We start from the raw sequence: 26177 nt of genomic DNA, 5'->3' as shown, positions 1-26177 counted from the left end.
ATAGTCTTTCTAGTTGTATGAACAGCCAACATAACATTTTCACCTGTGATGTGTTTTGAGCAGTATTGACTCCTCCTGCTGCAACTAATATAATATTTTTATCTACAGCATCCCAAAAAGTGGCTTTCTCAACTACACTTTGTGCATTTTCTGATCCTTGGGGACCTGTTGGACCTTTCCCGAGTGATCACACTCTGGTGTACAAGAGAGTCTTCCTGAATATCGGCCAGGGCTACGACCCAGCCACTGGTACAGTGCAAAGATTACACTTTTTAATAAACTGCAACTAAATCTTGAATATTTCTGTACCCTGTCAATATTTTGCAGAAAGATGCATTTTATCTGCTCTTAAAATAAATGAATAAATTAGGTATTTAACAAAATGAAGACTTTTTTGAGATGCCTTGTGAACCTGGAAATGGTTGCCAACAAAGCATTGGACAGTATAGGGAGGGACTACTTGTAAAGAGAAAGAGAAGTGAGTGTCATTGTGATACACTGCAGCACAGCACACACTGACACAACGAAATGTGTCCTCTGCATTTAACCCATCACCCTTGGTGAGCAGTGGGCAGCCATGCCAGGCACCCGGGGAGCAGGGGACCTCAGTGGGACCTTGGCGACTTGTGATTTGAACCCACATTACTTTACATGTCTTGACATCTTATTATTGTTCTTTTTTGAAGGCATCTTCAAAGCTCCAGTATCGGGAGTCTACTCCTTCAATTTCCACATATACGGCTACAGCACAACCTCAATGGGTGTGAGTCTCTTCAAGAATGACGAACGCGTCGCCACAGCCTACGACCACCCGTCAGAGGACAGCACCGACACTGCCAGCAACAGCGCTCTTCTCCAACTGGGCGTGGGCGACACCGTCTCCATCCGTCTCTGGGCCAATCACGTGATTTACAAGAGCTCAAACAATCACAACACCTTCAACGGTTTCCTCGTCTTCCCTGTGCAGTAGGAGGAATGTATGCAAAGAAAACGATGTCACGCGGTTTACTTGTGTCTGATGACCACGAAATCAATAAATTACATGAATTGTGCGTTCGTGCAATTATTACTTGCCAAGAGAAGAAGGTACATACAAAAAATATAATATTAATTTATTACTTAAAAACATTAAGGTAACAATTTGCATTCATCTTTATAATTCCAACTTCACAAGACTTTTTATAGTTTGATTAACTCAATTATTTTAGAAGACCATTATTATTCTTTTAGTGCTCATTAATATAAATCCACTTCATTTGCAATTGGTTTGCGATTGTAAGTTGTTCAATTTATAACTTAATTTATTCTAACGTTTTTTAATTTGATGAACTGAAAAACTGTAGTCCGTGCCATTATTACCCCCCCCCCCCCCCCCCCACACACACACACACACATTACAACCCTCTAATTTGTTATCTTGTGTAAAGTGGACAGGCACGAGGTACCAGGGACCAGACTGTGACTCAGGAGGCACTTGCAGACACAGGCACTGGCACAGTTGTTACTGTCACGACACTAGGGTGGACACAGGGCAGAAACAGTAAGGATCCATGCGCAGGGGTGATTTCGGGTTGGTTTATTGCAGACATGACGATATAAACAGGGATACCCTCCGATATATAACATTTGGGGGGGGCAGTACTTTGGGGAGGAGAACTTGGACGCGAAAATTATGTAACCTTGTTTAAATGTCACATGTAGCACCAGGCTCTGTGATTTAGCACCAGGCTCTGTGAATTCTCCACATCAATGTATGTAGGAAGCCGAAATTGTATACTTCAGAATCAGATCAGATCAGAAGCGTATTTATTGGCCAAGTAAGTGCAAGCACGTACAAGAAATTTATTCCAGTAGATGTTGTCTCTCAAGTACAGAGTAGAAGAAAACAACAAAAAAACAGCAACAATGTGCAAGGATGTGTGTACGTGTTATTGTACAAGTTGTAGAATATGTTAATACGGTTTATAAATATATATACTGAGTATAAATATATGTATGAACACTATAAGTGTTTAAAGATGAACAATGTGCAGTACAATAATAGGCCAAAAATCTAAATCCTATAAACAGATTGTACATGAAGTGCAGTACAATGTTGAAGGTGATTCGCAGTGTGACAGTTTCAGCTGTTTAGGATGGAGATGGCGAGGGGGAAGAAGCTGGTCCTGGTCTGCAGGCTTCTAGAACATCAAAAAGTCTGTGTCCAGGGTCTGAGGGGTCTGAGATGATTTTCTCTGCTCTTTTCCTGGATCTTGAGAGGTGCAGGTCCTGGATGGAGGGCAGGGGGCTACCGGTGGTCCTTTCTGCTGTTCATACAGTCTGCTGCAGTCTGATCCTTTCTCTTCTAGTGGCTGCTCCATACCTGGCGGTGATGGAGGAGCACAGGACAGACTCAATGACCGCAGTGTAGAACTGGATCAGCAGCTCCTGTGGAAGACTGTACTTCCCCAGTTGCCTCAGGAAGTACATCCTCTGCTGGGTCTTTTTGAGGATGGAGGAGATGTTGGTCTCCCACTTCAGGTCCCGGGAAATGGTGGTGCCCAGGAACTTGAAGGTCTCCACAGTAGACACCAGGCTGTCTGATATGGTGAGGGGGAGCAATGTTGAGGGATGTCTCCTGAAGTCCACCGTCATCTCCACAGTCTTCAGTGTGTTCAGCTGCAGGTTGTGTTGACTGCACCAGAGGACCATCTGCTCAACTTCCTGTCGGTATGCAGACTCATCACCATCCTGGATGAGCCCAATGACGGTGGTGTCGTCTGCAAACAAATGCTGTGTTTTTCATTACTTACTTGTGAAGATTTGTCCTGGGTGCTGTGCTGTGGTGTATCACACGTGACAAGAAATCACTTTCACAAATCACCCAGACCATAAAGCAGACTGTAGTGGCCACTAGTGGCCAAATGAGGTAAAGACGGGTACGTCACCCACTAACAAAGGCTGCAAGACAACAGGGCAACTGAAGCAAGACTTTCCTTTATGAACATGGCCTCCAAAGACTGAGAAGCAGAAACTCCAACACAGAGAGATGAGAGATTTTTATTACAGAGACAGTTTGAGGTAAATTTCCAGCTGATCCAGTAAGACTCTATGATTATGATATTTAATGAGCTAAGCCAAGGTTGGGCTTGTCATTCAATGTTTTTTTGATGACTTTATTTTCATGACCATTTACATTCGTAGATTCTCACTGAAGGCATCAAAACCATGAATGAACACATGTGGAGTTATGTACTCAACTAAAGTTGCTCAGGGACACGATGGTAGTAAGTGGGATTTGAACCTGGGTCTTCTGATTCATAGGCAAGTGTGTTACCCACTAGGCTACTACCACCAGAGATGGACCATTCATCATAAGCATTGGACGCTTTTAAACTATAGACGATGCAGTGAGCAGGCAAAGAACACCATTCAGGATCACGGCCCAAATAATAAACAGAATCAAGACAGAAATGCAAATGTATTATTATTATGATGATGATGATGATGATTATTGTTGCTGTTGTTTACAAGTATACAATTTCGGCGTCCTACATACATTGATGTGGAAAATTCACAGAGCCTGGTGCTAAATCACAGAGCCTGGTGCTACATGTGACATTTAAACAGGGTTACATAATTTTCGCGTCTGAGTCCAACCCCCTATCTGCGTCTGCCTCTTGTGTCACATTTACATTTACAGCATTAACCAGACGTCCTTATCCAGAGCGACTTACAATCAGTAAGACGCTCAGGGACACAATGGTAGTAAGTGGGGTTTGAACCTGGGTCTTCTGGTTCATAGGCGAGTGTGTTACCCCACTAGGCTACTACCACCTCACACAGCCTGGTCCCCTGTATGTCCAAACTCCCCTCCCCAAAGTACTGCCCCCCCAAATGTTATATATCGGAGCGTATCCCTGTTTATATCGTCATGTCTGCAATAAACCAACCCGAAATCACCCCTGCGCATGGATCCTTACTGTTTCTGCCCTGTGTCCACCCTTGTAACTGTGCCAGTGCCTGTGTCTGCAAGTGCCTCCTGTGTCACAGTCTGGTCCCCGGTGTCTCGTGCCTGTCCACAATTGCAAACCCTATTTTTATGAAAATGAAGTGGATTTACATTAATGAGCACTAAAAGAATAATAATGGTGTTCTAAAGTAATTGAATTAATCCAACTACAAAAAAGGCCTGTGAATTTGGAATTATAAAGATGAATGCAAATTGTTACCTTAATGTTTTTAAGTAATTAATAAATATCCTATTTTTTAGAGTGTACCTTCTTATCTTGGCAAGTCATAATTGCACAAACACACAATGCATGTAATTTATTGATTTCGTGGTCGTCAGACACAAGTAAACCACATGACATCCTTTTCTTTGCATACATTCATCCTACTACACAGGGAAAACGAGGAAACCACTGAAGGTGTTGTGATTGTTTGTGCTCTTGTAAATCACGTGATCTGCCCAGAGACGGATGGAGACGGTGTCGCCCACGCCCAGTTGGAGAAGAGCGCTGTTGCTGGCAGTGTCGGTGCTGTCCTTTGAAGGGTGGTCGTAGGCTGTGGCGATGCGTTCGTCATTCTTGAAGAGACTCACACCCGCAGCGGTTGTGCTGTAGCCGTAAATGTGGAAATTGAAGGAGTAGACTCCCGATACTGGAGCTTTGAAGATGCCTTCAAATAAGAGCAATAAACAAGATGTCAAGATGGGGCAGTAATGTGGGTTCAAATCACGAGTCGCCTTGATGAAGGTCTCCTGCTCACTGCTCACCAAGGATGATGGGTTAAAAGCAGAGGACACATTTCGTTGTGTCACCGGGTGCTGTGCTGCAGTGTATCACAATGACACTCACTTCTCTTTCACTTCATGAGTCCCTCCCTATAATGTCCAATGCTTTGTTGGCCACCATTTCCAGGTTCACAAGGCATGTCAAAAAAGTCTTCATTTTGTTAAATACCTAATTTATTCATTTATTTTAAGAGCAGATAAAATGCATCTTTCTGCAAAATATTGACAGGGTACAGAAATATTCAAGATTTAGTTGCAGTTTATTAAAAAGTGTAATCTTTGCACTGTACCAGTGGCTGGGTCGTAGCCCTGGCCGATATTCATGAAGACTCTCTTGTACACCAGAGTGTGATCACTCGGGAAAGGTCCAACAGCTCCCCAAGGATCAGAAGATCCACAAAGTGTAGTTGAGAAAGCCACATTTTGGGACGCTGTAGATAAAAAAAACAATAAAAAATTATAATAGTTGCAGCAGGAGGAGTCAATACTGCTCAAAACAGATCACAGGTGAAAATGTTATGTTGGCTGTTCTGCGTTGCCAGATGTTTTCTCATGAACAATGTTCGTACAACTAGAAAGACTATTTTGAAATATATAACTACTAGTGTTAGATATTACATGCCTTTTAAGTTTCATTCTTGTGAAGAGTAAACCAGAGTGAAAAAGCTGTCAGATCAGTCCATTTATTCTATAGATTTGCATTACACACATTTGCATGTAGAATTGGCCTTGATACCTTTATCAGCTTGAATGCCGATGGCACCCAGTGAGAGCAGACAGAGGAGCAGGAGCATCATTCTGGTGGTGGATCTAAAGAAATAACAGCCATTTCATCTCAAAGAACAAATCAAATTCCAAATAAAGTTAGACTGACAACCTAATCACAGTTATGTGGGATATTACAGTATGAATCATATTTTACATATGAAGCATTTTAATTCCTCGACTGAGAAGAAGTACATATGCAGAACAGAGGGAATTCCTGTTTCTTACGCTTGTCGAGGAGGATTGTTGGAGACTCGTTCAGGGAAATATTTTAGGAGTAGCCAGTAGTTTGTTGCATCAACAGATCCACTGCGAACCCCATCGGGGCGTCCTTTTTATACATTGTTCTTATCTTTGGTCTTGTGTCATCAGCACATCTGACCCAAAAGGTAGAGGCTTTATGTTTACTGAACCGTGAACCGTGTAAGGAACTGATAACAGAGTGCAAACTTTCCTGAGTATGTGCTTAGGTGCTGAAAAGTGTGTACAATTCATAATCTATCTCAATACCTAAAGTGCATTAACTGTATAATGGCGCTCAGAAATACCACATGGGGGTGGGCTCTTTAGATCCACTATCTGAATGATGTTCCTGCTCCTCTGTCTGCTCTCACTGGGTGCCATTGTCCGTCCATAGGACGAAAATAGCATTTAAGCTGAAAACAACGAAGAAGGGATCAAGACCAATTATGGATGCAAATGTGGGTAATTCAAATCTAAAGAAGTGAGAGAGCGAGTAAAGAATAAATGGACTGATCTGACTGAGTTTTTACTGTGGTTGGGCTTCACTAGAATGACACTTAACATCTAACACTAGTAGTTATATATTTCAAAATAGTCATTCTAGTTGTACGAACATTGTTCATGAGAAAACATCTGGCAACCCAGAACAGACAACATAACATTTATACAAATATGATGTTGTTATAAAACAACATAATATTTGAACATTCTCATCCAAAGGTGAAGGTACACAGCTAACTCTGTCCCTGAGGTCCCTGAATCAGCTGTGTACCTTCACCTTTAGGACAAAGGACACTCATTTTTGGACGAGAATGTTCAAATATTGGACAGAGAAGAACAAACAAAACCCTCAACAAACCCTCACTCAACAGAGGTGGAGGGCTCAGACACAACCTACCTCCAACCTATTTCGCTGCCCTTTCATCCATCCCCAGGAAAATAGGCCCAATTCACATGTTGGCCACATTTGACAACCCGCTTAATGGGGGCCGGAGGAGCTGCCAGGGCGGGGCGGTCACATTTTTTCAGCTCTTCTGAAAGCTTGACAGGCCTTATGAACCTAGAAAAGGTTGTCAAAATTATAGGGACTTCTTGTGACATTTTGTTCATTGTTCATTTTTGAAGGCATCTTCAAAGCTCCAGTATCGGGAGTCTACGGGAGTCTACTGTAAATTTCCACATTTACAGCTACAGCACAACCTCTGTGGGTGTGAGTCTCTTCAAGAATGACGAACGCATCGCCACAGCCTACGACCACCCGTCAGAGGACAGCACCGACACTGCCAGTGACAGTAATTTGTTTTCTTGTGTAAAGTGGACAGGCACGAGACACTGGGGACGCAGAGCGGGGTCGCGAGAACACGGGCAATCTTCAAATTGACTCACGCAACAAACACGCAACAAGTAAACCAGACCTGGAACACAGGAGGGGAAACAAGTGTGGTGAATCCAGAGGGGGCGTGGCCTGCACTCAGTGCCCTCGGTCCAGTAAGTGCACGAAAGACCGTCGGCACAGTCACATATTTAAAATTCTTACGCAAATTTAGCTAAAGGACATTAATTTACTTTTATGTTGCAAAGTACAAATGACCAGAAATTTGTGTTTCTAAAAATGTTGTATCATCTATCAAATTGAATATGGCATTTTACAGTCAATATGACATTATTTCAGGTCAACCAATTGAATTTTCATAAAGTTTCTTAAAATTTATTTATGTATTTATTTAACATACATTATTTTAAGAAATGTCTTAACCTCAGTCAGTTTAAATTGCAATACAAAACAGTTCCAGTTTCAAAATCAGTTATTTAATGTATAATGTAACCATTGAATGATGGGAAGAAAAATGGTTAGAGATCAGTAGTTACAGGGACAGTCCCCCTGGAGACACTCAGGGTTAAGTGTCTAATTACACACTAGGCCTTTATAAGAAGACATCGTCCTGAACTGCACAGCCACATATTCTGTCAGCATTGGAAACAGATATCCGATTTGCATAATTGAGCAATGAATCATACATAAAATTTAGATTATATATATAGATCATGTCTGTTTTGCATAAAACACTATTTAACTGAAAATCTGATTGTGATGTGATTGAAAATTCAAATGGCTGAACAGAATGGATATTTTGAAAATGCTTAATTCTTTGTATGTTGATGCATTGAGTTTTCTCATGCTGAACAGTTGATATTCATGTGTCGAATAAGAACGGCAGTAATATCTCAGCGATTTTACTCTCACTGTTCAGTTGTTCTTTGACATATTTCAAACAAGTGAGGTTTAATGACAAAAAATGGTTCAAAATAATAATATAATCAGACACTAGGTGTTGTATCTATTAAATGACTTCCTCAGACAAGACTGGGACGTGTAGAAGTGCGCGGCCCCTGATTTTGAAACTCAATACCTTGACCCATAATCTATAATTAGCTAGCTGTGTATGTTTGTGGTGTAGGGTCCTGAAGATGGTTCGCTTGTGGCTTTGAGGAGACTCCTCGAGACAAGACGACAGACCGGTATTTTCTGGTCTAGCTAATATCGTCATGGACGTGACCAGACGACACCTTCCAATGGAATGGGAGGAACGATGGAGGAGAGAAAAAGAACAGACGAAGCGGGCGATAGAAGAGGGGGGCGAGAAGATAGAGAAGGAAAACCAGCGTCTGAGGTGGATCGTAGCCTACAACGACAACAAAATGGGTCTCAGACAAAGTACAAGTTTGAGAAATCAACAGAAGACACAAGAGGAACATGAGCGTGAGGATGGACAAGAAGGACAAGTATGGGAGGACAAAGTCCAGACTTATCAAAGTTCTACATACCCGACAAAGATATTCAAGGTCCTGAGTCAACTTAGAGAGTCATCTCTCCTTACTGACTTGAGCCTCAGCACACAGGATGGACTAAGACTTAAAGCACACAGCCTTGTCATGGCTGCTGTCAGCGCTACCATCCAGCAGATATTAAGGCAACATGAAGGAGATAAGAGAGAAGAAATTCAAACACACTTGGGTCCTGAGGTGAATCGCTTGGGACTGGCCGCAGTGATGGAGTTTGCATACACTGGGGTTGTAACTTCTCTTCACAAAGACTCTGTGGTCCAGATCCAAGTTGCAGCTCTTGCCTTGGGTGTACACAGACTGCTGGACATGTGTAAGGAAATGGACGAGAAGAAGACAAGGAACATCATAGCTGCAGAGCAGCTGGAGATCAGTCTTCAGTCCATCAGACAGATGTGGGTTGAAAGAGTTGGCTGTGATGTACAATTGAAGGCTGAAGGCCGAATTTTCCATGGTAGGTCAATTTTTTCTGGACGTAGGTGTCCATAATGTCCTACAACATAAACCTAGAATATCAGGTCCAGTGTTTGAAGCTCAAAACCCCAAAACCCCTCAACAGTTCTTGACTTCCTCTCCATGTTAAGCCCACAGGGTGCTCCTGGCGGCCAGCAGTGACTACTTCCGGGCCATGTTTACTGGTGGAATGAGGGAGGCAGACCAGTTCTCCGTGGCACTATTGTGTGTTGGGGGTGATGAGCTGGAAACCCTTCTCCGCTGCTCATATACTGGCTCTCTGATGCTCAGCTGGGGTCTGGTCTTTGATGTGGTTTGCACAGCTCTGAGGTTCCAGAGTCAGCCCGCCTTGTCACTGTGCCTTGACTTCCTGCATGAGGAAATGAATCCACAGGCCTGCCTGGATGTGGCGTCCTTTGCTGAGGCTTATGGAATGGACGAGTTGCGTGAACTGGCGGAAGACTACCTTCTCAGGCACTTCCAGGAGGTGGCCGCCACCCCCAAGTTCCAGGATCTCCCTGCTGAAAAACTTGTAGAATATGTTTCCAGTGATGAGCTGTGTGCACCATCTGAGCTGGTCGTGTTCCGAGCAGTCGTCACCTGGGTGGAGACAGACGCTACAGAGAGGATGGCCCATGTTCACAAGCTCATGGCAGGTGTGCGTTTTCCACTCATGACCTTCCGAGAGTTCCGGGAAGTTCGGGCAATCAACCTGAAAATGGAATGCTGTGGTGAGTTAGAGGTTGAGCTCTACAGTTCAGCACTGAAGGAGTTTGGCTTTGGGGTCTCCAACTCCAAGGAGCGTTGTCGTGTCCGTCACCCGAAGGAAGCCCTGGTGCTGATCGGTGGAGACCAGCTGAATCCAGATGTAGGTCAAAGACTTCCCAGCAGACAGCTGTGGTTTGCCAACTCCCTTCGCAGTGGCACAGGCCTGGTGAAGGATGTTGAGTGGAGGTTGCTGGGAGAGATGCCTGAGCAGGCCAGGTTCAGACATGGAGTCGGAGTCCTAGGAGGAAAGCTTTACGTGGTTGGAGGGTGTCACTTCTATTCCAGAACAGACACTATGAAGTCTGCCTTCAGGTATTGACCAGAAGGTCCTACATCTTAATTACCAACACATTGACCAATAACTTGATGTCTGCAACATTATTTTAATCTTTAAATGCTATTTAGTTAAATTAAGCGCAGTCACATAGCGGTTACTTGTCATCTTGCCATGGTTTCTTTCCCAGCTTTGGTCAATTATCATGCTATTCCAACATGAAGAACAAGACCTTCACTGTTCCTCCGCTTCTTATTTTCTGCCCCGTTCTTGGCAATGCATGGACAGGTATCACCCTCTCCAAAACACTTGGGAGAAGATAGCTGACATGCATGAGTTCAGGAGTAACTTCACAGTGGTGGTTCGAGCGGAGCAGCTCTATGCCATTGGAGGAGACAAAGACATCAACACCAACCTGGACAGTGTGGAATTCTACTGTCCCAGAACAAACTCTTGGAGGTACAAACAAAACATGAATTTTTTCGCTCATACACAAATTTCAATCCCATCATGTTCTCATATCTTTACATTTTTAGCTTTGCCCACCCACTGGACCAAGCCCTGAGTGGTCATGCAGCATCTTCATGGAAGGGCGAGATCTTCATCTCAGGAGGCTTTAACTGTAAATATGAATGTTTAGTCTCTATGATCCAATACTGCCCCGACAGAGGATGTACTTACTTGTCAGACATGGGCAACGACCGAGCCCAGCACTGCATGGAAAGCCTCGGTGGACATCTTTATGTAAATGGGGGAGTGTGCAACCTGCGGAAGTTCTACACGGACCAGATGGCTTGTGAGATCTACGACCCCACGGGAGATTCCTGGTGCACCGTAACGCCCCTCCCTGTCCCCCATGTGGGCGCTGCCTCGGCTGTTTTGGAGGAAAAACTTTATATCCTTGGTGGCTATTGCCAGGAGGACTACAGCGAGTCCAGGCTGGTGCACCGATACGACCCCGTGACCCAGCGATGGGAGAACATGGGCAGGATGCCGGGACCCAACACTGACATACGAGCCTGCCTGCTCCGACTGCCTGCCCCCCTGCGCGGATAAGGAGGGAGAATGACATTACAAATATCCAAAATATGTTGTTAATACCAGCTGCTAGCATGTTTTTGATTGTGTACGATTGGCACTGCTTCATAATTGCTATTTGTCAAGATGAAACATCATGTCAGTGACAGTGACATGTATTTTCTAATTCTCAAACGGTCTGTGGAATATGTAAATAAATGTCAGATTTGCAGTGAAATGCTAATTTGTCTCAATCAAAGGTGGGATTTTTCTTTTCTTGTTTTGAAATGGACATGATTAATTTATGTGCTTTTAATATTGAGAACCCAATCATGGTAAGAAATAACGTCCCGTCCACCCTCTACAACTGAAATTTACCCCTGAGGTTAAAGGTCCAGTAAAGGAACAATTCTATTCCCATCTGAATATTTTGCTGTAAATAAACTCATTGATTGGCTGGATGCTGAGTCGAGGTGATGGCTGATCGGTATTACTTGAAATGTCGGTCCTTGAGTCTTTTACACTAAAATTGTAGATTTAGAAACATTGTTTCAATATATAATTTACATAAAAAAGTCAGATTTTCATTCATAGTCCAGGTGCTAAAGAATTCAATTTTTTTACTTCAATAAGAGATCCTTGTCCTGATGCCTTGTGAAAAAGTGAAAGTGAAGTGATCACTTGTGATATACAGCAGCACAACACGGTGCACACAGTGAAATTTGTCCTCTGCATTTAACCCATCAACCTTGAGTGAGCAGTGGGCAGCCATGACAGGCGCCCGGGGAGTAGTGTGCTTTGCTCAGTGGCACCTCAGTGGCACCTTGGCGGATCGGGATTCGAACCGGCAACCTTCTGATTACGGGGCTGCTTCCTTAACCTCTAGGCCACCTCTGCCCCTGTTTGCAGATCAGTAAGTAGAACATTCCAAGTTTAATTATTAACAACTGTGTTTTTTACGGGGAACAGAACTGGGGTTTACTTTACGTGTCCCGTCACGCATTTAAAATGAAGATGTTAACTCTGATTGAACTCTTTTTCACCTTTACAGCGTTAGTCTGCCATGGACAGCAGTTCTTGGAGCCGCCGATGGACATTTTAGGTGAGTTGAAAGACCTGAGAGCTGCGGTGGAGAAGCTCACACTAAGGCTGGATGCCACTGAGCGAGCGCTGGAAAGAGAGCAAGCAGGTACGAGAAAAAATTAGCGGACATTTAACCGTGACTGTAGTGTGGCATTCGCTGATCTACTCTTTATTTCTTTTTTTTCTCTCAGAAAAGCAGAGGGTGGCTTTCACAGCGTCCATCCTAACGTCCAAAGACCAACACCATGGACCTTTTAATGATGAATCTAATCTTGTTTTTTCAAAGATCCTCACAAATATTGGCAATGCGTACAACCCAAACACAGGTACTGGGTTTGGATTAGTACGGAGTCCTAGAAAACCAGATTTATTCAGCTGAATGCTGGCTCTTAATGAAGGCTCTTATTCCTCTTTCTCAGGTGTCTTCACAGCTCCGGTGAAAGGCGTGTACTACTTTCGCTACTCGGGGTATGGCTACGCGGGGAACGACATGGGCCTTAGCATCTTTAAAGGCAGCCAGCGCATGGTATCCTCGTATGAGCACAGATCCGCCGATTCTAACGACAACGTCTCGAACGGCGTCGTCCTGGAGCTGGACGTCGGCGACGTGGTCTACGCGCGTCTCTGGATTAACACGTGGGTCTTTACTGACAGCCGCTACGACTACTGCACCTTCAGTGGATTCCTGCTTTATCCATTGTAATGTGTTTTGCTGTATGTTCACCATATCATGCATAATAGAGACACACCGTATACTAAGTTGGCACACAACATTTCAGTAAACACACATTTTATTAACGCAACAGCTCAAACAGTCAAATAGTCATGAGTAGACTAAATTCATCTCTGATGACGCTCACACATGACAAATGGGGAGCAAGCATTTATAAACAGTGCACAATATCTGAAGACTCAGGGTGTGAGAAAATATCAACACAGCAATATATATAGTGATATTGTATCGATACATTATTGTATCGATATAGTGAAATATCGCTATTTTGTATGCAAATTTAGTTCAAGTTTCAGTTTTGGCTGAATAATTAATGTATCGTGATCCACACAGATCGTACACAGCATCTTGTTTTTACATTTTCAGTAAAATGTAGATTGTGTATAATATCGCAATATACCAGGATTTAACAGTACTGTGACCCATGCATCGTGGATACGTACCGTATCGTGAGATCCTTGCCATTACGCACCCCTACTGAAGACTGCACAAAACCTTGTGAAGCTATTTAACGTTCAAGCGGCTAATCAGACGTAATCACGTTGCATTGCGAACATCTCGCAATTCGATTTGATTACGATTACTAACGTCTCGATTATTGATGTCTCATGACATTTTATTTTTAAATACGTTAGGGTCTTGTTCACAAAGACGTCTGAACCGAGCGTTTTTTTCTGCTCATTGGACAAAGTCAAAGCATCCAAACGGTCATTCTGCACCAGCATTTGGTTGAACGTTTTCTTTGACATCAATTTCTGCTGCAATCCTCACAAGCGTTAAACAGTGATGAGCGAACGCCAGTGAAACGGCAATCGAATGCTGCAAAAATGACAGTGACATTCAGACGGTGCTCTACTTTTTAACGATTTTACCACCACCAGAAAATTATGATATAATCTATTATGTTCTGCACTACATCAATACAGAATCATCCATGTCTGCATCACGATGCATCGATTATGAAAATAACAGAGGACGGTCCCTCCATTATTTTCTCAGGTGAGAAGGTATTTGGAGCAGGCAGGCTCGTATGTCAGTGTTGGCTCCCGGCATCCTGCCCATGTTCTCCCATCGCTGGGTGGCAGGGTCGTATCGGTGCACCAGCCTGGACTCGTTGTAGTCCTCCTGGCAATAGCCACCAAGGATATAGAGCTTCTCTTCTAAAATGCATGAAGCTGCACCCACATGGGGGATTGGGAGGGGTGCAATTGTGCACCAGGAATCTGCTCTGGGGTCGTAAATCTCACAGGACAGCTGATCCAAACAGAGGCTGCTGGCATCGTATGACAGTCCGCCTGCAATGTAAAGGTGATTGGCTAGAGTCTCCATGCAGTGATGAGCTCGACTTTGGCTCATGTCGGAGATGTGAGTAGTTCCTTTTTCTGGATGGTACTGCAAAATGGACGTCAAGCACTGGCAATCACGGCTAAAGCCTCCTGAGATGAAGATTTTCTCCTGCCAAACAGAGGCAGCATGGCTGCTCAGGGCCAGGTCAAGTGGGTGGGTAAACCTGATGGAGAAAAAAGGAGCCAGTCTGTGAAATGGACAATGCAAGTCAATCATCTTCTGAAATGAACAATGTTCCACCTCTCACTGTCTTCCATAAACTATCTGCATGTCTTGTAGATAGAGAGGACCATCTTTGCGCCACGTTGGCCTATGTTCTCATTTCCATACTATTCTGTTTGGACAAAAACTTTCTTCCTTAGCTTTTAGTGAGTCTTCTGACTAACACTGGAGAATGTTTGACTAATGCTGACCTTTCTAAAAATCGTCCACACCCATGAAGGACAAAGTGCAGACGGCAGTCTTTGCAAACAGACACTGACTTGACTAATAAAATTAATTGATTTGAATCCGGCAAATCTGTGTCTCCTTTAGAAAAATAAATCTCCCAACATATATCCCTTTCATGGACTGACTTTGTCGGGTACTCCGGATCCATGGTTGTGTTCCCTCAATTTCCTGAGTGTATGCATCTACTGTTATCTGTGTAAAACTACCCTGTTTATATCATGTCTTCTTTGGGTCATTGTCTGATTACTATGCATGTTATTGTTCAATGTAGGTAAATATAATCCACCTTTTGTGTAAAGTCATGCGAATGCGTCCTCGCCATCTTCGCCAGTGCCGGAACCGTGACAATCCCATAGACTCATATCTTGCCTATCCTTCTGGCGGAAACTCACTAAGATCATTTATATTTCTTATCCTGAACCTCTCCCATGTCACTTACCGCCAAGCGTCTGTGGTGGAACAGTAACATTCCACACTGTCCACATTAACCTCTGAATCCGTATCACCCCCTATAGCGTAGATTGTTTCTCCCACCACCAACATGGCAAAGTTGCTTCGTGCCTCCTGCATGTCAGCCAGTCTCCGCCAGTTGTTCTCAAGAGGGTCATACCTATAGATACAGTGGGAAATTGGCGATTAATCATATTAAGTCCAAAAAGCACACAATTGACTTCTCTCCTAATGAGTGAACCTCCTGAACTCATTTAAGGCACACTATCATAAATGCCTATTCATAAACCTGAAGGTAGCAGAGACGTGAAAAAAACCTGAACATGGAGTTCATGACATCTTCTCTGCCATAGTAATGTCGACCACCAGCCACATAGAGCTGTCCCCTGAGAACGGCCACTTCATGTGAGAACCTCGGCTGCTCTGGCATCTCTCCCAGCGTCCTCCATTCCACGTCCTTGATTATGCCAGTGTGGTTACGAAGGGAGTTACCGAACCACAGCGCTCGGCTCGGTTTCCGGTTGGCATAGTCGGACGTAATTCCCTCACCCCCCACCAAGACTAAATTGTCCTTGGGCAAGTATGCCCTGTATTGCATGTTGCCATTGGACCCGATGGAGCAGAAGTCCTCCAACACGGTCTCATAGAGACTCTCCACGTTGCTTTTGAGCCATTTTGTTTGGGCTTCAGCTTCTTTCAGCTCCTTGAAAGTCATCAGAGGAAAGTAGATGGTTTCCATTAGTTCCCTTGCCAGCTTTGTCCTTTGCCTAGGGTCTGACTGGATCCAAGCCATGACTGCCTGAAATACAACCAACTCAGAAGGTACACATAGTGAGTTGCTCTGTAGGTACCACAGCAATTTGTCTACTGGCAGATCCTGGAATTTAGGTGTAACAGACACCTCTGGGAAGTGTCTCAAGACAAAGTCCTCAGCCAACTCACGCAACTCGCCCATCTCATAAGCTTCAGCAAAAGAAATGACATCCAGGCATGACTGTGGATGTATTTCCTTATGCAGGAACTCCAGGCACAGTGAAAGGGCAGGTTGAATCTGGAACTGGAGGGCTGTAGATGTGAAATCGAAGACCAGATCCCAACCAAGCATCAAGGTGCCAGTATAGGAACAACGGAGGAGAGCCTCCAGCTCTACGTCTTCCACAAACATCAAGGCAACCGAAGACTGCTTGGACTCCCTCATTCCGCTAGTGAACATCCCTCGGAAATAGTCACAGCTGGCTGCCAGGAGCACTCTGTGGGCTGAGCACAAGCAGGAGGTCAACAAGTTCACTTTTTAAAATGAACACAAACGTTGAATCAATGAATGTTGACCTACCATGGAAAGTTCTTTGACGAGCCTCCAGCTCTACATCACAGTCAACTCTTTCTTCCAACATCAGTCTGATGGACTGAAGACTGCTCTCTAGCTGCTCCTCAGCTGAGATCCTTGTGTTCTTCTCTTGTTCTTTCTTGCCTTCCATCTTCTTCTTGCCCTCTTTTTCCTGCTCACAGAGGTCCAGCAATCTGTGGACACCTAAGGCAAGAGCTGCAGACTGAATCTGGACTACAGAGTCTTGGTTGAGGGAACCCACAGCCCCGGTGTATGCAAACTCCAGCACTGCGGCCAGTCCCAAACGACTCACCTCAGGACCCAAGCACACCTGGATCTCTTCCTTCCTGTCACCAGCTCGCCACTGGAGCCTCAGCAGGACGAGGGAGCTGACAGCAGCCACAACAAGGCTGTGTGCTCGGATAGTCAACCCATCTTCAGTAGTCATGGTCAGGTCTGTGAAAAGAGAGGAGTCTCTGAACTCATTCATGGTTTGGAACAATTCTGATGGGTAGTGGAAGCTACAGTATAACTTCATGTCAACACCACCAATAGAATGTGTATCTTCCTCTTCTGCGTCTTCATCATGCTTCACATCATTCTCAGCTTCTTCTTCAAGAAGATCATCCATTGAGACATTTTTTTCATAATCTGCGGAATTGTTTACGTCACCTTCTCTTTTCCCTGCATTTCTGTTGAACAATTGGTCTTCAGTATTTTGTCCATCTTCTTCATCATGTTCCACATCAATGTCAATCTCACCATCCAAAATGTTCTCATGATCAGTACAATTACTTTCTTTGCATCTTCTTTTCCCTGCATGTTTGTTGATGCTTTTTATTTCATCTTCATCATCATTTTCATAAATGTTATCATCATCATCGGTCTGATCTGTGGTTTTTTTCTCTCTGTCCTCCTCATAGTCCTGCCTTCTCTCTTCCCATCCATCATCCTTTTCATTTCTCTCATCCATACCTTCTCTCCATCCAGAGTTCCAATGGTTCACATGGCAGGGATCAGCCAACGCCATGTCTCTCAGCCCAGCTTAGATCTTTCTTCTGCTTTTTGTAATATCACTGACGTCACAGCAACTTTTGGACAAATCCTCCAGACACTGCCTCTGCTCCTCCTCTGCTACCTACCCTCCGTTCTCAGGGCAAACAAGGTCCGCACCTCTGAATCCCTCAACATGTCGCTATTTATACACATAAACATATCTCATCGCACAGATATCTACTGTAAGTAATACCAGAGTCTGGTCTGGTGTGGTACAATTAAAACAAACCCGAAATGAAGGTATGATGCTGGCAAAAGTAAACAAAATACTTTCCATCCTTCCCTTTTAAAATAGTGTTCATGCGTGCTTTTGTATGCGGCTCAGAAGGCAGCGTTCATATATCAGACGCCTTGTCCTGGGCAGCCATTCATCTCACCGACCTACAGTATCCCTCGCGTTTGGTCGCCGTCCAGAGCTTTGGCGCCCAAGCCTTCAGGGCCAATCACTTCAGGCCCGTCCTGGGCGGGTGCCTAGGGGTGAGATTCGTGCCCCCCGGTGCACATTTATAGTGGAGGATGCATCATATGATCGCTGGCTTGGCTTACACCTTCGCAGGTCAGCAGGATTGAATTGCTTCTCCACGGCCAACAGCTGGGGAGTCTGGGTTATGGGGGGGCAGGGGGGTTGTAAACAACAACAATCTTTATTTATGTTACATTTTTGAACATATCAATGCAAACATATTTTTATACAAACAGCTGATTTAGAAGACGCAACAATTAGTAGAAAGTTGCCAAAAACATGTATTACTCACTAGTGCCCCCTGCTGGAAGGGGCTGGTGCATTTTAGCGTTTTATGTGCTGCTAGGCTTTAGCTTCGAGGAGCTTGTGTGGTGTTTTCTTTCAGGCTTGTGCTTCAGCCCCTGCCCGGCTGAATAACCTTGTTTACCAAGATGGCGAGATCCGGTGATCTACTGACAAAGTGGTCATTCGAAGTTGTCTGCAATACCAGAACAGAAACATCTGCAGTTTTCGAGAAACGTGGATATATCTATATTATATGGAGGATCTCACAGCAGATGTCAGACTGCGTTATTCCCACATGCCCGTAGCTTGGTCTGTCGGGCTCAAGGCTATTTGGCAAAAGAGATGGGCGAAAAAATACCATTTTGTGGCACATGAAGCAGATGGTTGCCATGGAGAAAGGCTCGGGGAAAGGTAGCCGGGTGCATGGCTCCATATGGTCCGCTTCCGTGACCTTGTTTGGGGCTGTTGAGTGGTGCTTACATCAGTCCGTCCCTGACATGTCACTCAACCTCCAGCAGTGTGCTTCTGAGTGAATGATGTTAGGGTTTTCTTTTACATATACAGTACAGGCCAAAAGTTTGGAGACACCTTCACATTCAATGTGTTTTTTTTATGTTCATGACCATTTACGTCGGTAGATTCTCACTGAAGGCATCAAAACTATGAATGAACACATGTGGAGTTATGTACTTAACAAAAAAAGGTGAAATAAGTGAAAACATGTTTTATATTCTAGTTTCTTTGCTCTGATTCCTGCTTTGCACACTCTTGGCATTCTCTCGATGAGCTTCAAGAGGTCGTCACCTGAAATGCTTCTCCAACAGTCTTGAAGGAGTTCCCAGAGGTGTTTAGCACTTGTTGGGGTCCAGCTCACCCCAAACCATCTGGATTGGGTTCAGGTCCGGTGACTGTGGAGGCCAGGTCTCCACTTTTTGTTAAGTACAGAACTCCACATGTGTTCATTCATACCAACGTAAATGGTCATGAAGATAACATATTGAATGAGAAGGTGTGTCCAGACTTTTGGCCTGTACTGTACATATCTGCACTTGTAAGACAGATATGGTCCCTGGTGGAGAACATTTTATGATGCACCTACAGTCCTTGACCCCTGTATTTGGTGCACGTTGCCGTAATTTCTGGAGGAAGGAGAACCCAGGACAATACTGGGCCTTTTCCAGAACGTTCGAAACAAGCTGTGAGGTTAGGGAGAGGCATCAGCGTCCTCGCACCATTCTTCGGAAACAGAAAACTGCAGCCGTCCAAGGTCGCGGCGACGTGCCTGTCGGCGAGTCGTGCTGAGATCGTCCACGCCGCGTCCTGCGCGCTTTCGAATTCGTCTTTATTCTTTGTGTTTTGCCGCCAGCTGGGTTGGACAGAAACACGCAGTCCTCCGTTCTTGTGCTTATGCGTTTATTCGAACTTACTGTACAGAGAAATCAATCACGGGTGAAGCAGGGTGGAACAAAACGAGCGGCAGAAATATAAAGACGTTGTATTTGGTGCGATCGACCCGTATTCTTAATTTCAGCACTATTTTGAGTGATCGTCCTGTTTCGCCAAGAAGCTACCGTAGACACGCTCGGCGTGACTTTGGTGACCATCGTTCAAAACAGCGCTGTCTGCTCGCCGGGTGCCTTTGTTCGCTTACGGTGGAGCTTTGGCCAGCTTGGTGTCTACTCACACACACACACACACACACACAAAATTATTAATAATAAGAAAAATCATAAAAACGCAGGGCAGAGAGTCACAACAAATGCTGAGGTAGGGGGGTGGGGGGCGGGGCTGTGCTTCTGAACCGGGACTTCTCAACCGCACAGGCCAGCTAGCAGCCCGGTTACTAGCCGACCGGCAGGCCTGCGCTTCGTTCCTAAACGTCGAAGGTCTCCAGGCTGTGTCCCGTCCTGACCAGAACGTGTGGACATTGCATAGTTCTCGTATTTACACGTTTCTCCCACGGCCAAACGCCGCCGCACACACACACACACACCCCTGACCTTCCCCCTCCCGTTCGGCGCCAAGGGAGACACGCGGACTCTACTGGAAATAAGAAAGCAGAGAAGGACACGAGACGAACGGCTGGGACGAAAAAAAAAAAAAAAGACACCAGGAGAGCTGCTTTGGTTTTGAGATATGCCGGCAGGTACAGTACAGCAGGGCCAAGCGGCGCCGGTCATGTGCTGGTCAGCGGCAGCAGGAATGACATGATGACCACGATGAAGCTCAGGGTGAGGGGGAGGAAGATGAGGGACACCAGGAGCGGGAAGGAGAAGGACGAGGGCCACGCCGGCAGGAGCCACTTTGTCCGGACGTTGGGCCCGGCGTCCGGCGCCGCAGCCGCCGGCCGGCCCTCTCCCGCGCTGCACCGGCAGAGGACCAGCGGACGCACCTGGGACACGCTCTCCTAGAAAAAGGCACAGAGACCCCTGATGTTAAAACCCTGCGGGCTTTTCTTCTCGCCGCAGTTACGCCCACATGATGTTGTTCAGTTATGAGTTGGTGGTAGTAGCCTAGTGGGTAACACACTCGCCTATGAACCAGAAGACCCGGGTTCGAATCCCACTTACTACCATTGTGTCCCTGAGCAAGACACTTAACCCTGAGTGTCTCCAGGGGGGGACTGTCCCTGTAACTACTGGTTGTAAGTCGTTCTGGATAAGGGCGTCTGGTAAATGCTGTGAATGTTATGTCCTGTCCGACCTGATCGTTTTTACTTTTTTCCTATAGAGAAACCTGTACAGTATTTAAGCTTTAGTTTAGTAAACCGATCTTGAATCTAAATACCAGACCTGTAAGGCGGGAAACAGCCCACAGCACACTTCTTTGTTTTACGCTACACGGCCTGGCATTAGAACATTCTTACTGTGACTGAGGTGGTGTTGTGTCAGTGAGTCAGGTGCACGTGTCCAGCCACGTAGATTCAAGATTGGTTTATATATCTAAAACGTACTCTTCACTGTCCAGTACCTCCAAACATGGATGGATGCTCTATACTACACTTTGGACAACTGCAGGGCTTTTTCTCTTATTGGACAAACCATCACCAGCCCTGCACTGACACCACTTGCAGGCTCACTCTACCCTGGAAGGGGGTCCCTCTCTGCATCACTCCTTCCCAAGGTGTCTTCCTTTCTTTTTTCCTCTCTCCTAGAGTTTTTTTTTGTGTGCAGAAGACCCCACAAAAGCCCATTGTTCTCGTATTGTATGTGATTATAAATATCTAAGAAATAAATGTTGTTGTTATTTAATGTCAGGATGACAGTATGCACAGTACACCAAGACCCCCATAGTACAATCATAAAGGAAAAATATATATGTATATACACACACTAAACTATACTATACTGACTAAAACTGAAGCTAAAGCTTTACGATGCATGTAAGATGCTAACATACTTATCAACTACGCTAATGTACGCAAAAATCATATTTACAGCATTTACATTTACAGCATTTATCAGACACCCTTATCCAGAGCGCCTTACAATCAGTAGTTACAGGGACAGTCCCCCCCTGGAGCAACTTAGGGTTAAGTGTCTTGCTCAGGGACACAATGGTAGTAAGTGGGATTCGAACCTGGGTCTTCTGGTTCATAGGCGAGTGTGTTACCCACTAGGCTACTAACACCCACATAGCAACGATGCTTTTGGGAAAGTAAATACAGTTCTTTGTTCAGTAGCATAAGACAAAGCTATGCTTTGGAAGGTTTCATGGCTTTAAAGATTTTTTTTAATATTATAACTGTACAGGTTGTACGTCGATGTCTAGCAGTTAAGGAAGTGGACCCGTAATCGGAAGGTTGACAGTTCGAATAGATTTCGAATCGAGGTCCCCTTGACGAAAGCACCGTCCCCACACACTGGCTGCCCGCTGCTCACCAAGGGTGACGGCTAAATGCAGAGGACACGTTTCAATGTGTCGCCGCGTGCTGCGCTGCAGTGTTTCACAATGACAATCACTTCACTTTCAAAGAATTAGATTGAGGTTTTGCACCATTTTGTACGGTAAGATTATCCCGAGCGCCTCACAGTCAGTAGAGACAGGGACAGTCCCCCTGGAGACACTCAGGGTTAAGTGTCCTGGCCCTGGGACTTCTGGTTCATAGGCGAGTGTGGTGTCCACTCCGGAAGGCCGGCGTACCTCCAGAATCGTCCTGCTGTGCGTGCGGTGAGGGCTTAGCCTGAGGTTCCACCGATGGCTCCGGTGGCTCCGCCCCCCATCGTCCTCGCTTTCCGTCGTGTCCTGCCTGGTGATTCGCTGGCGCCTGCGCTTGCGAGAGCTGATGCGCTGCAGAGAGCCCGCCACCTGCAGCCTGGTCCACCAGGAGAAATGTAGGGTCGGTAATCTGGCCAAAAACACTCTCTCTTTAACAGGTCAACGGTGACGGTTTTGCTGGTTTACGCGTTTAGGGAATGAACTGTACGCTCTGCTGGACTGCCAATCGAAATGGCCAAACTGGCTGACAAGCCTTTTGCTGCTCAAAGACCACGTGACCTAATGGACAAGGCGCCTGACTTCACCTTTAGTGGGTCAAAGGTGGCCTAGCGGTTAAGGAAGCGGCGGCCCCGTAGTCAGAAGGTTGCCGGTTCGAATCCAAGGTGCCACTGAGCAAAGCACACGGCTCCCCGGGCGCCTGTCATGGCCGCCCACTGCTCACCAACGGTGATGGTCACAAGCGGAGGACACGTGTTGCCGTGGAGAATCGCTTCACTTTCACTTAACATATTTCGGCATCTAGTAGTTTATCGATGGCACACAACAAGCATCATCATTTTTGACATCATTTACATTTACGGCATTTACCAGACGCCCTTATCCAGAGCGACTTACAGTCAGTAGTTACAGGGACAGTCCCCCCCTGGAATAATTTAGGGTTAAGTGTCTTGCTCAGGGACACGATGGTAGTAAGTGGGATTTGAACCTGGGTCTTCTGGTTCATAGGCGAGTGTGTTACCCCACTAGGCCACTACCACCCTCTTTTTGGAGATGCGTTAGTATGTATAAACTAGTATACTATAAAGGAAGTAATACAAATAACGAATATAATTCATACTCATGTGTCTGAGGAAACTGCATTGGCTGAAAAGTGCTTTTATTTCATTTTCTTCTTCTTTGGCACCTTTGCTGTTCGACTATAACATACACCCCACAGAGCCCGACGTAACCTCTTGATGTCAGGGTGCGGGCACCACCTGCGTGGTTTGTCCTTGACGTAATATGCCGAGCGTGCGTGACATACCTGCTGTCGGTGTCCTCGATGTCAGCGTCGGCATCGCTCTCCCCCTGAGGATCTGACTGGGCGCACTCCTCCTGCATCATCGGTCATGAGAATTAGCATTGAAACACACCCACGCACCCACGCCAAGCAGAAGGAAATGAGCCACCTCCGTGCCGTAGCCCTCCGACAGCCTGGTAATCGTAACCCGCCTCTTCCCGCATTGTTCGCATTTCGCCGTTCCCTGGAAAAGACGGGAGAGAGGCGGCGAGTGACGGAGAGAAGCTTTTACGGGCATGTGGGCGGGGTTATAACGCACATAACACCGACGTGCTGACCATTCCTCATCGTTTAACCCCTTCAACGCGGCACAGCAGCTTAGATGTTTCACTACGAATACGAACAACACTGCTAAAAATGCTCAAATATCTGCATACGTCATCTGTTCTTCATAATTGATCTGCAGAAGGTCCTCTTAATTCCCATCAAGAGGAGTTAATAGGATTCTTTGCATGTCTGTGTTTACTGTGCCAGAGAATCCACTCTGCGGAAAATCACAAAAAACCAACACGTCGAAATAATATTAAAGTGTGGTTACAAATTTTTTTTAAATCATATTTCTTTAATCAATTGACACAAATACAGACACATATTTGTATTTTATGTCAATCATAAATGTCCAACTTTTGATTTATCTGAAAGTATACCCTCCAATATATATATATATATATATATATATATATATATACACACACACACACACACTTATTTAATTATTTATTTATTCTATCAAACAGACACTAATGGCACAGATGCGGCCAGGACACTCACCGCTTGAGGGTGTTGTTCACAGTAGATGGTGTGAGGACCTCTCTCACACAAACACACTGCGCTGGCCTCTTCACAGCTCGCCCCCATTACATCCTGCACACACACACGTTGACATTTCTTCTGCACTTACCAACGACGTAACCGTGCTTCTATCGAGCCACTTCTGTTCTTTCTTTTTTTTTTATGGCAATTATATCTACGTAATTAGCGGGAAATTCACGGGCCTGCTCACCTCGCAGTCGTTGTCGGTGTTTTCCCCGGATGAGAACAGGCCATTGGAGTCTGAATCAACCCGCCTCATCCCTCGCTCTCAGTCACATAGACCCTGTGGAGGAGGACAACCGGCCGGAATCAAACCGCGTGTTCTATATGCGTTGCATCCATGCGTTTTTGGACTATAAAGGACAGGACTATCAGAAAACAACCATTAAATACAATTTTAACTACTTTTCATTAGAACAAATTACATTACAGAAATATGTAGATGCCACTGTGGGGTTGAATTAAAAAAAAGAAAAGAAAGAAAAGTCGTTGTTGATGTACTATTACTTCTCAAAAAAAATTTTGCAATTCAACAGGTTAAACCTCAGTACATCCTCAAGTAAATTAATACAATATCAGAAATTATACACTTCTCTAATATTAATATATTATATATATAAAACCCTTTACTGTAATATTATATGCCTGTAATATGCCTTTATTATCTTAACAATATTCTGTTTTTTGTAGAGTACGCATATGACTTTTTGTTAAATGCATGTTATGAAGATCATTTTTACGATATTGTTATTATTAAATCTGTAATGCACTTCAGCATGGTTTATTGCAGAATTTACATTATACAGAAAAAAAAAAAACAATCTCAGCGTGTCCTTATGCAACAAGCCGAGCGCAGGCCCGAGTGACGTCACGCGTCGCGCTGCCACGCGTGGAACCGCTGGACGGGCGGTGAGTAATGCCGACATCCCACGCAGCGCCTAAGGAACAGCTGCTCCTCTGCGACGTCATTACGTAACCGCAGATTGGGGCCGCGACGGCGCGTTTCTTCACACACACAGAAAAAAAAAAAAAAGTAAATTAAAAAGTTGAACCCGACCCCAGTCCTGACCAAAAAATCCCCACGATCAATAAAACGCACTTATATAAGAGTATCAGTCTCGAATTGACCTTATATAATGTGCATTAAACTGCAAATCCTTTCGTAATATCCACCTGTTATTATCTATATATCGATCTATCGACAGCCTCGGCCCCCGGGTCAGTTTTCGCTCCCTTTTTTGAATAAACTCGCGAACTTTACGAATTCCGAACCTCACGTTGAAGACGTCATCCTCCGACACGCCGCCGTCCGCGGTCAGTCCGAGCGGAATCGCGGCGCCTCGCTCCCGGAAGTCGGCGCTGCGGCTGGATTCGGTGACATTGTCGCCTGATCCGCTACCGTATCGGTCGTGTCATCGGGAGCGCGCTGCCATAAATACAATTCACCGACGCGGCGAGGGTCTGCTGGGGGAGACGCGTCCGCCAATCGCCGCTCTGGCCGGTGCAGCGGGAGGCAAGACTGACAGCTGAACCAACCAATCAGGGCTCTTAGACGAGTAGCTGCAGTAGGACAGACAGCTTCAACAACCAATCAGCGCTCTTATGGTTGAAAGGGTGGAAACAAAAGCCTAGACCACCAGTCTGGTAAAAAAACGACTATTTAATACAATAAAATATATATTCTTAAGAAAATCATGTACATTAAATCAAATGTTTCTGTTAACTCTTGTATATTTTGTTACAAATTAAGTGCA

At 45.1% G+C, this 26177-nt stretch overlaps 5 protein-coding genes across 6 annotated transcripts; 2 read left to right on the top strand and 3 right to left on the bottom strand.

The window, feature by feature from the left end:
- Positions 1-4293: 4293 nt before the first annotated feature.
- LOC114794102 (cerebellin-3-like) lies at positions 4294-10968 on the bottom strand. The gene is made up of 5 exons (XM_028986435.1): positions 10803-10968; positions 6681-6842; positions 5511-5584; positions 5065-5205; positions 4294-4659 (listed from the first exon to the last, which is right to left on the bottom strand). The coding sequence occupies exons 3-5, from the start codon at positions 5569-5571 to the stop codon at positions 4379-4381; spliced, it is 483 nt and encodes a 160-aa protein (XP_028842268.1). The 5' UTR covers positions 5572-5584; positions 6681-6842; positions 10803-10968; the 3' UTR covers positions 4294-4378.
- Positions 8211-11376, top strand: LOC114793336 (kelch-like protein 33). The gene is made up of 4 exons (XM_028985001.1): positions 8211-9080; positions 9211-10159; positions 10410-10580; positions 10658-11376. The coding sequence occupies exons 1-4, from the start codon at positions 8330-8332 to the stop codon at positions 11175-11177; spliced, it is 2391 nt and encodes a 796-aa protein (XP_028840834.1). The 5' UTR covers positions 8211-8329; the 3' UTR covers positions 11178-11376.
- An 851-nt stretch (positions 11377-12227) lies between these two features.
- Positions 12228-12924, top strand: cbln11 (cerebellin 11). Its single transcript, XM_028975789.1, has 3 exons — positions 12228-12327; positions 12413-12547; positions 12641-12924. The coding sequence occupies exons 1-3, from the start codon at positions 12228-12230 to the stop codon at positions 12922-12924; spliced, it is 519 nt and encodes a 172-aa protein (XP_028831622.1).
- A 174-nt stretch (positions 12925-13098) lies between these two features.
- LOC114793205 (kelch-like protein 33) lies at positions 13099-18973 on the bottom strand. Of its 2 annotated transcripts, XM_028984962.1 has the most exons (5): positions 17966-18973; positions 16535-16984; positions 15519-16458; positions 15191-15361; positions 13099-14464 (listed from the first exon to the last, which is right to left on the bottom strand). In XM_028984962.1, the coding sequence occupies exons 2-5, from the start codon at positions 16974-16976 to the stop codon at positions 13942-13944; spliced, it is 2076 nt and encodes a 691-aa protein (XP_028840795.1). In that variant the 5' UTR covers positions 16977-16984; positions 17966-18973; the 3' UTR covers positions 13099-13941. The 2 variants fall into 2 exon arrangements, with proteins under 2 accessions (XP_028840795.1, XP_028840793.1); XM_028984960.1 differs by having other exon boundaries at positions 16535-18973.
- A 758-nt stretch (positions 18974-19731) lies between these two features.
- LOC114794005 (uncharacterized) lies at positions 19732-25883 on the bottom strand. Its single transcript, XM_028986252.1, has 7 exons — positions 25696-25883; positions 24614-24706; positions 24382-24474; positions 23720-23794; positions 23575-23645; positions 22476-22647; positions 19732-20739 (listed from the first exon to the last, which is right to left on the bottom strand). Exons 2-7 carry the CDS (start codon positions 24680-24682, stop codon positions 20509-20511), a joined length of 711 nt encoding a protein of 236 aa, XP_028842085.1. The 5' UTR covers positions 24683-24706; positions 25696-25883; the 3' UTR covers positions 19732-20508.
- Between the last annotated feature and the right edge of the window lie 294 nt (positions 25884-26177).

This window comes from Denticeps clupeoides, chromosome 1 (assembly GCF_900700375.1).
Source record: "Denticeps clupeoides chromosome 1, fDenClu1.1, whole genome shotgun sequence".
Taxonomy (NCBI): domain Eukaryota; kingdom Metazoa; phylum Chordata; class Actinopteri; order Clupeiformes; family Denticipitidae; genus Denticeps; species Denticeps clupeoides.
This window is presented reverse-complemented; position numbering and strand designations above follow the sequence as displayed.

What these genes read in the sequence shown, in the direction of transcription:
- LOC114794102 (XM_028986435.1), bottom strand. Translation starts at nt 5,571, where the DNA reads ATGATGCTCCTGCTCCTCTGTCTGCTCTCACTGGGTGCCATCGGCATT. An exon ending in CGGCATTCAAGCTGATAAAG is followed by an intron (nt 5,206 to 5,510) that starts GTATCAAGGCCA and finishes TTTTATCTACAG; the next exon opens with CGTCCCAAAATGTGGCTTTC. An exon ending in GGGCTACGACCCAGCCACTG is followed by an intron (nt 4,660 to 5,064) that starts GTACAGTGCAAA and finishes TCTTATTTGAAG; the next exon opens with GCATCTTCAAAGCTCCAGTA.
- LOC114793336 (XM_028985001.1), top strand. Translation starts at nt 8,330, where the DNA reads ATGGACGTGACCAGACGACACCTTCCAATGGAATGGGAGGAACGATGG. An exon ending in TGAAGGCCGAATTTTCCATG is followed by an intron (nt 9,081 to 9,210) that starts GTAGGTCAATTT and finishes CTCCATGTTAAG; the next exon opens with CCCACAGGGTGCTCCTGGCG. An exon ending in ACTATGAAGTCTGCCTTCAG is followed by an intron (nt 10,160 to 10,409) that starts GTATTGACCAGA and finishes ATGCATGGACAG; the next exon opens with GTATCACCCTCTCCAAAACA.
- cbln11 (XM_028975789.1), top strand. Translation starts at nt 12,228, where the DNA reads ATGGACATTTTAGGTGAGTTGAAAGACCTGAGAGCTGCGGTGGAGAAG. An exon ending in GCTGGAAAGAGAGCAAGCAG is followed by an intron (nt 12,328 to 12,412) that starts GTACGAGAAAAA and finishes TTTTTCTCTCAG; the next exon opens with AAAAGCAGAGGGTGGCTTTC. An exon ending in TGCGTACAACCCAAACACAG is followed by an intron (nt 12,548 to 12,640) that starts GTACTGGGTTTG and finishes CCTCTTTCTCAG; the next exon opens with GTGTCTTCACAGCTCCGGTG.
- LOC114793205 (XM_028984960.1), bottom strand. Translation starts at nt 17,558, where the DNA reads ATGGCGTTGGCTGATCCCTGCCATGTGAACCATTGGAACTCTGGATGG. An exon ending in TCGTCAAAGAACTTTCCATG is followed by an intron (nt 16,459 to 16,534) that starts GTAGGTCAACAT and finishes GCTTGTGCTCAG; the next exon opens with CCCACAGAGTGCTCCTGGCA. An exon ending in GTCATGAACTCCATGTTCAG is followed by an intron (nt 15,362 to 15,518) that starts GTTTTTTTCACG and finishes CTGTATCTATAG; the next exon opens with GTATGACCCTCTTGAGAACA.
- LOC114794005 (XM_028986252.1), bottom strand. Translation starts at nt 24,682, where the DNA reads ATGAGGCGGGTTGATTCAGACTCCAATGGCCTGTTCTCATCCGGGGAA. An exon ending in ACACCGACAACGACTGCGAG is followed by an intron (nt 24,475 to 24,613) that starts GTGAGCAGGCCC and finishes GTGTGTGTGCAG; the next exon opens with GATGTAATGGGGGCGAGCTG. An exon ending in ACAGCAGGACGATTCTGGAG is followed by an intron (nt 20,740 to 22,475) that starts GTACGCCGGCCT and finishes GCCTTTTTCTAG; the next exon opens with GAGAGCGTGTCCCAGGTGCG.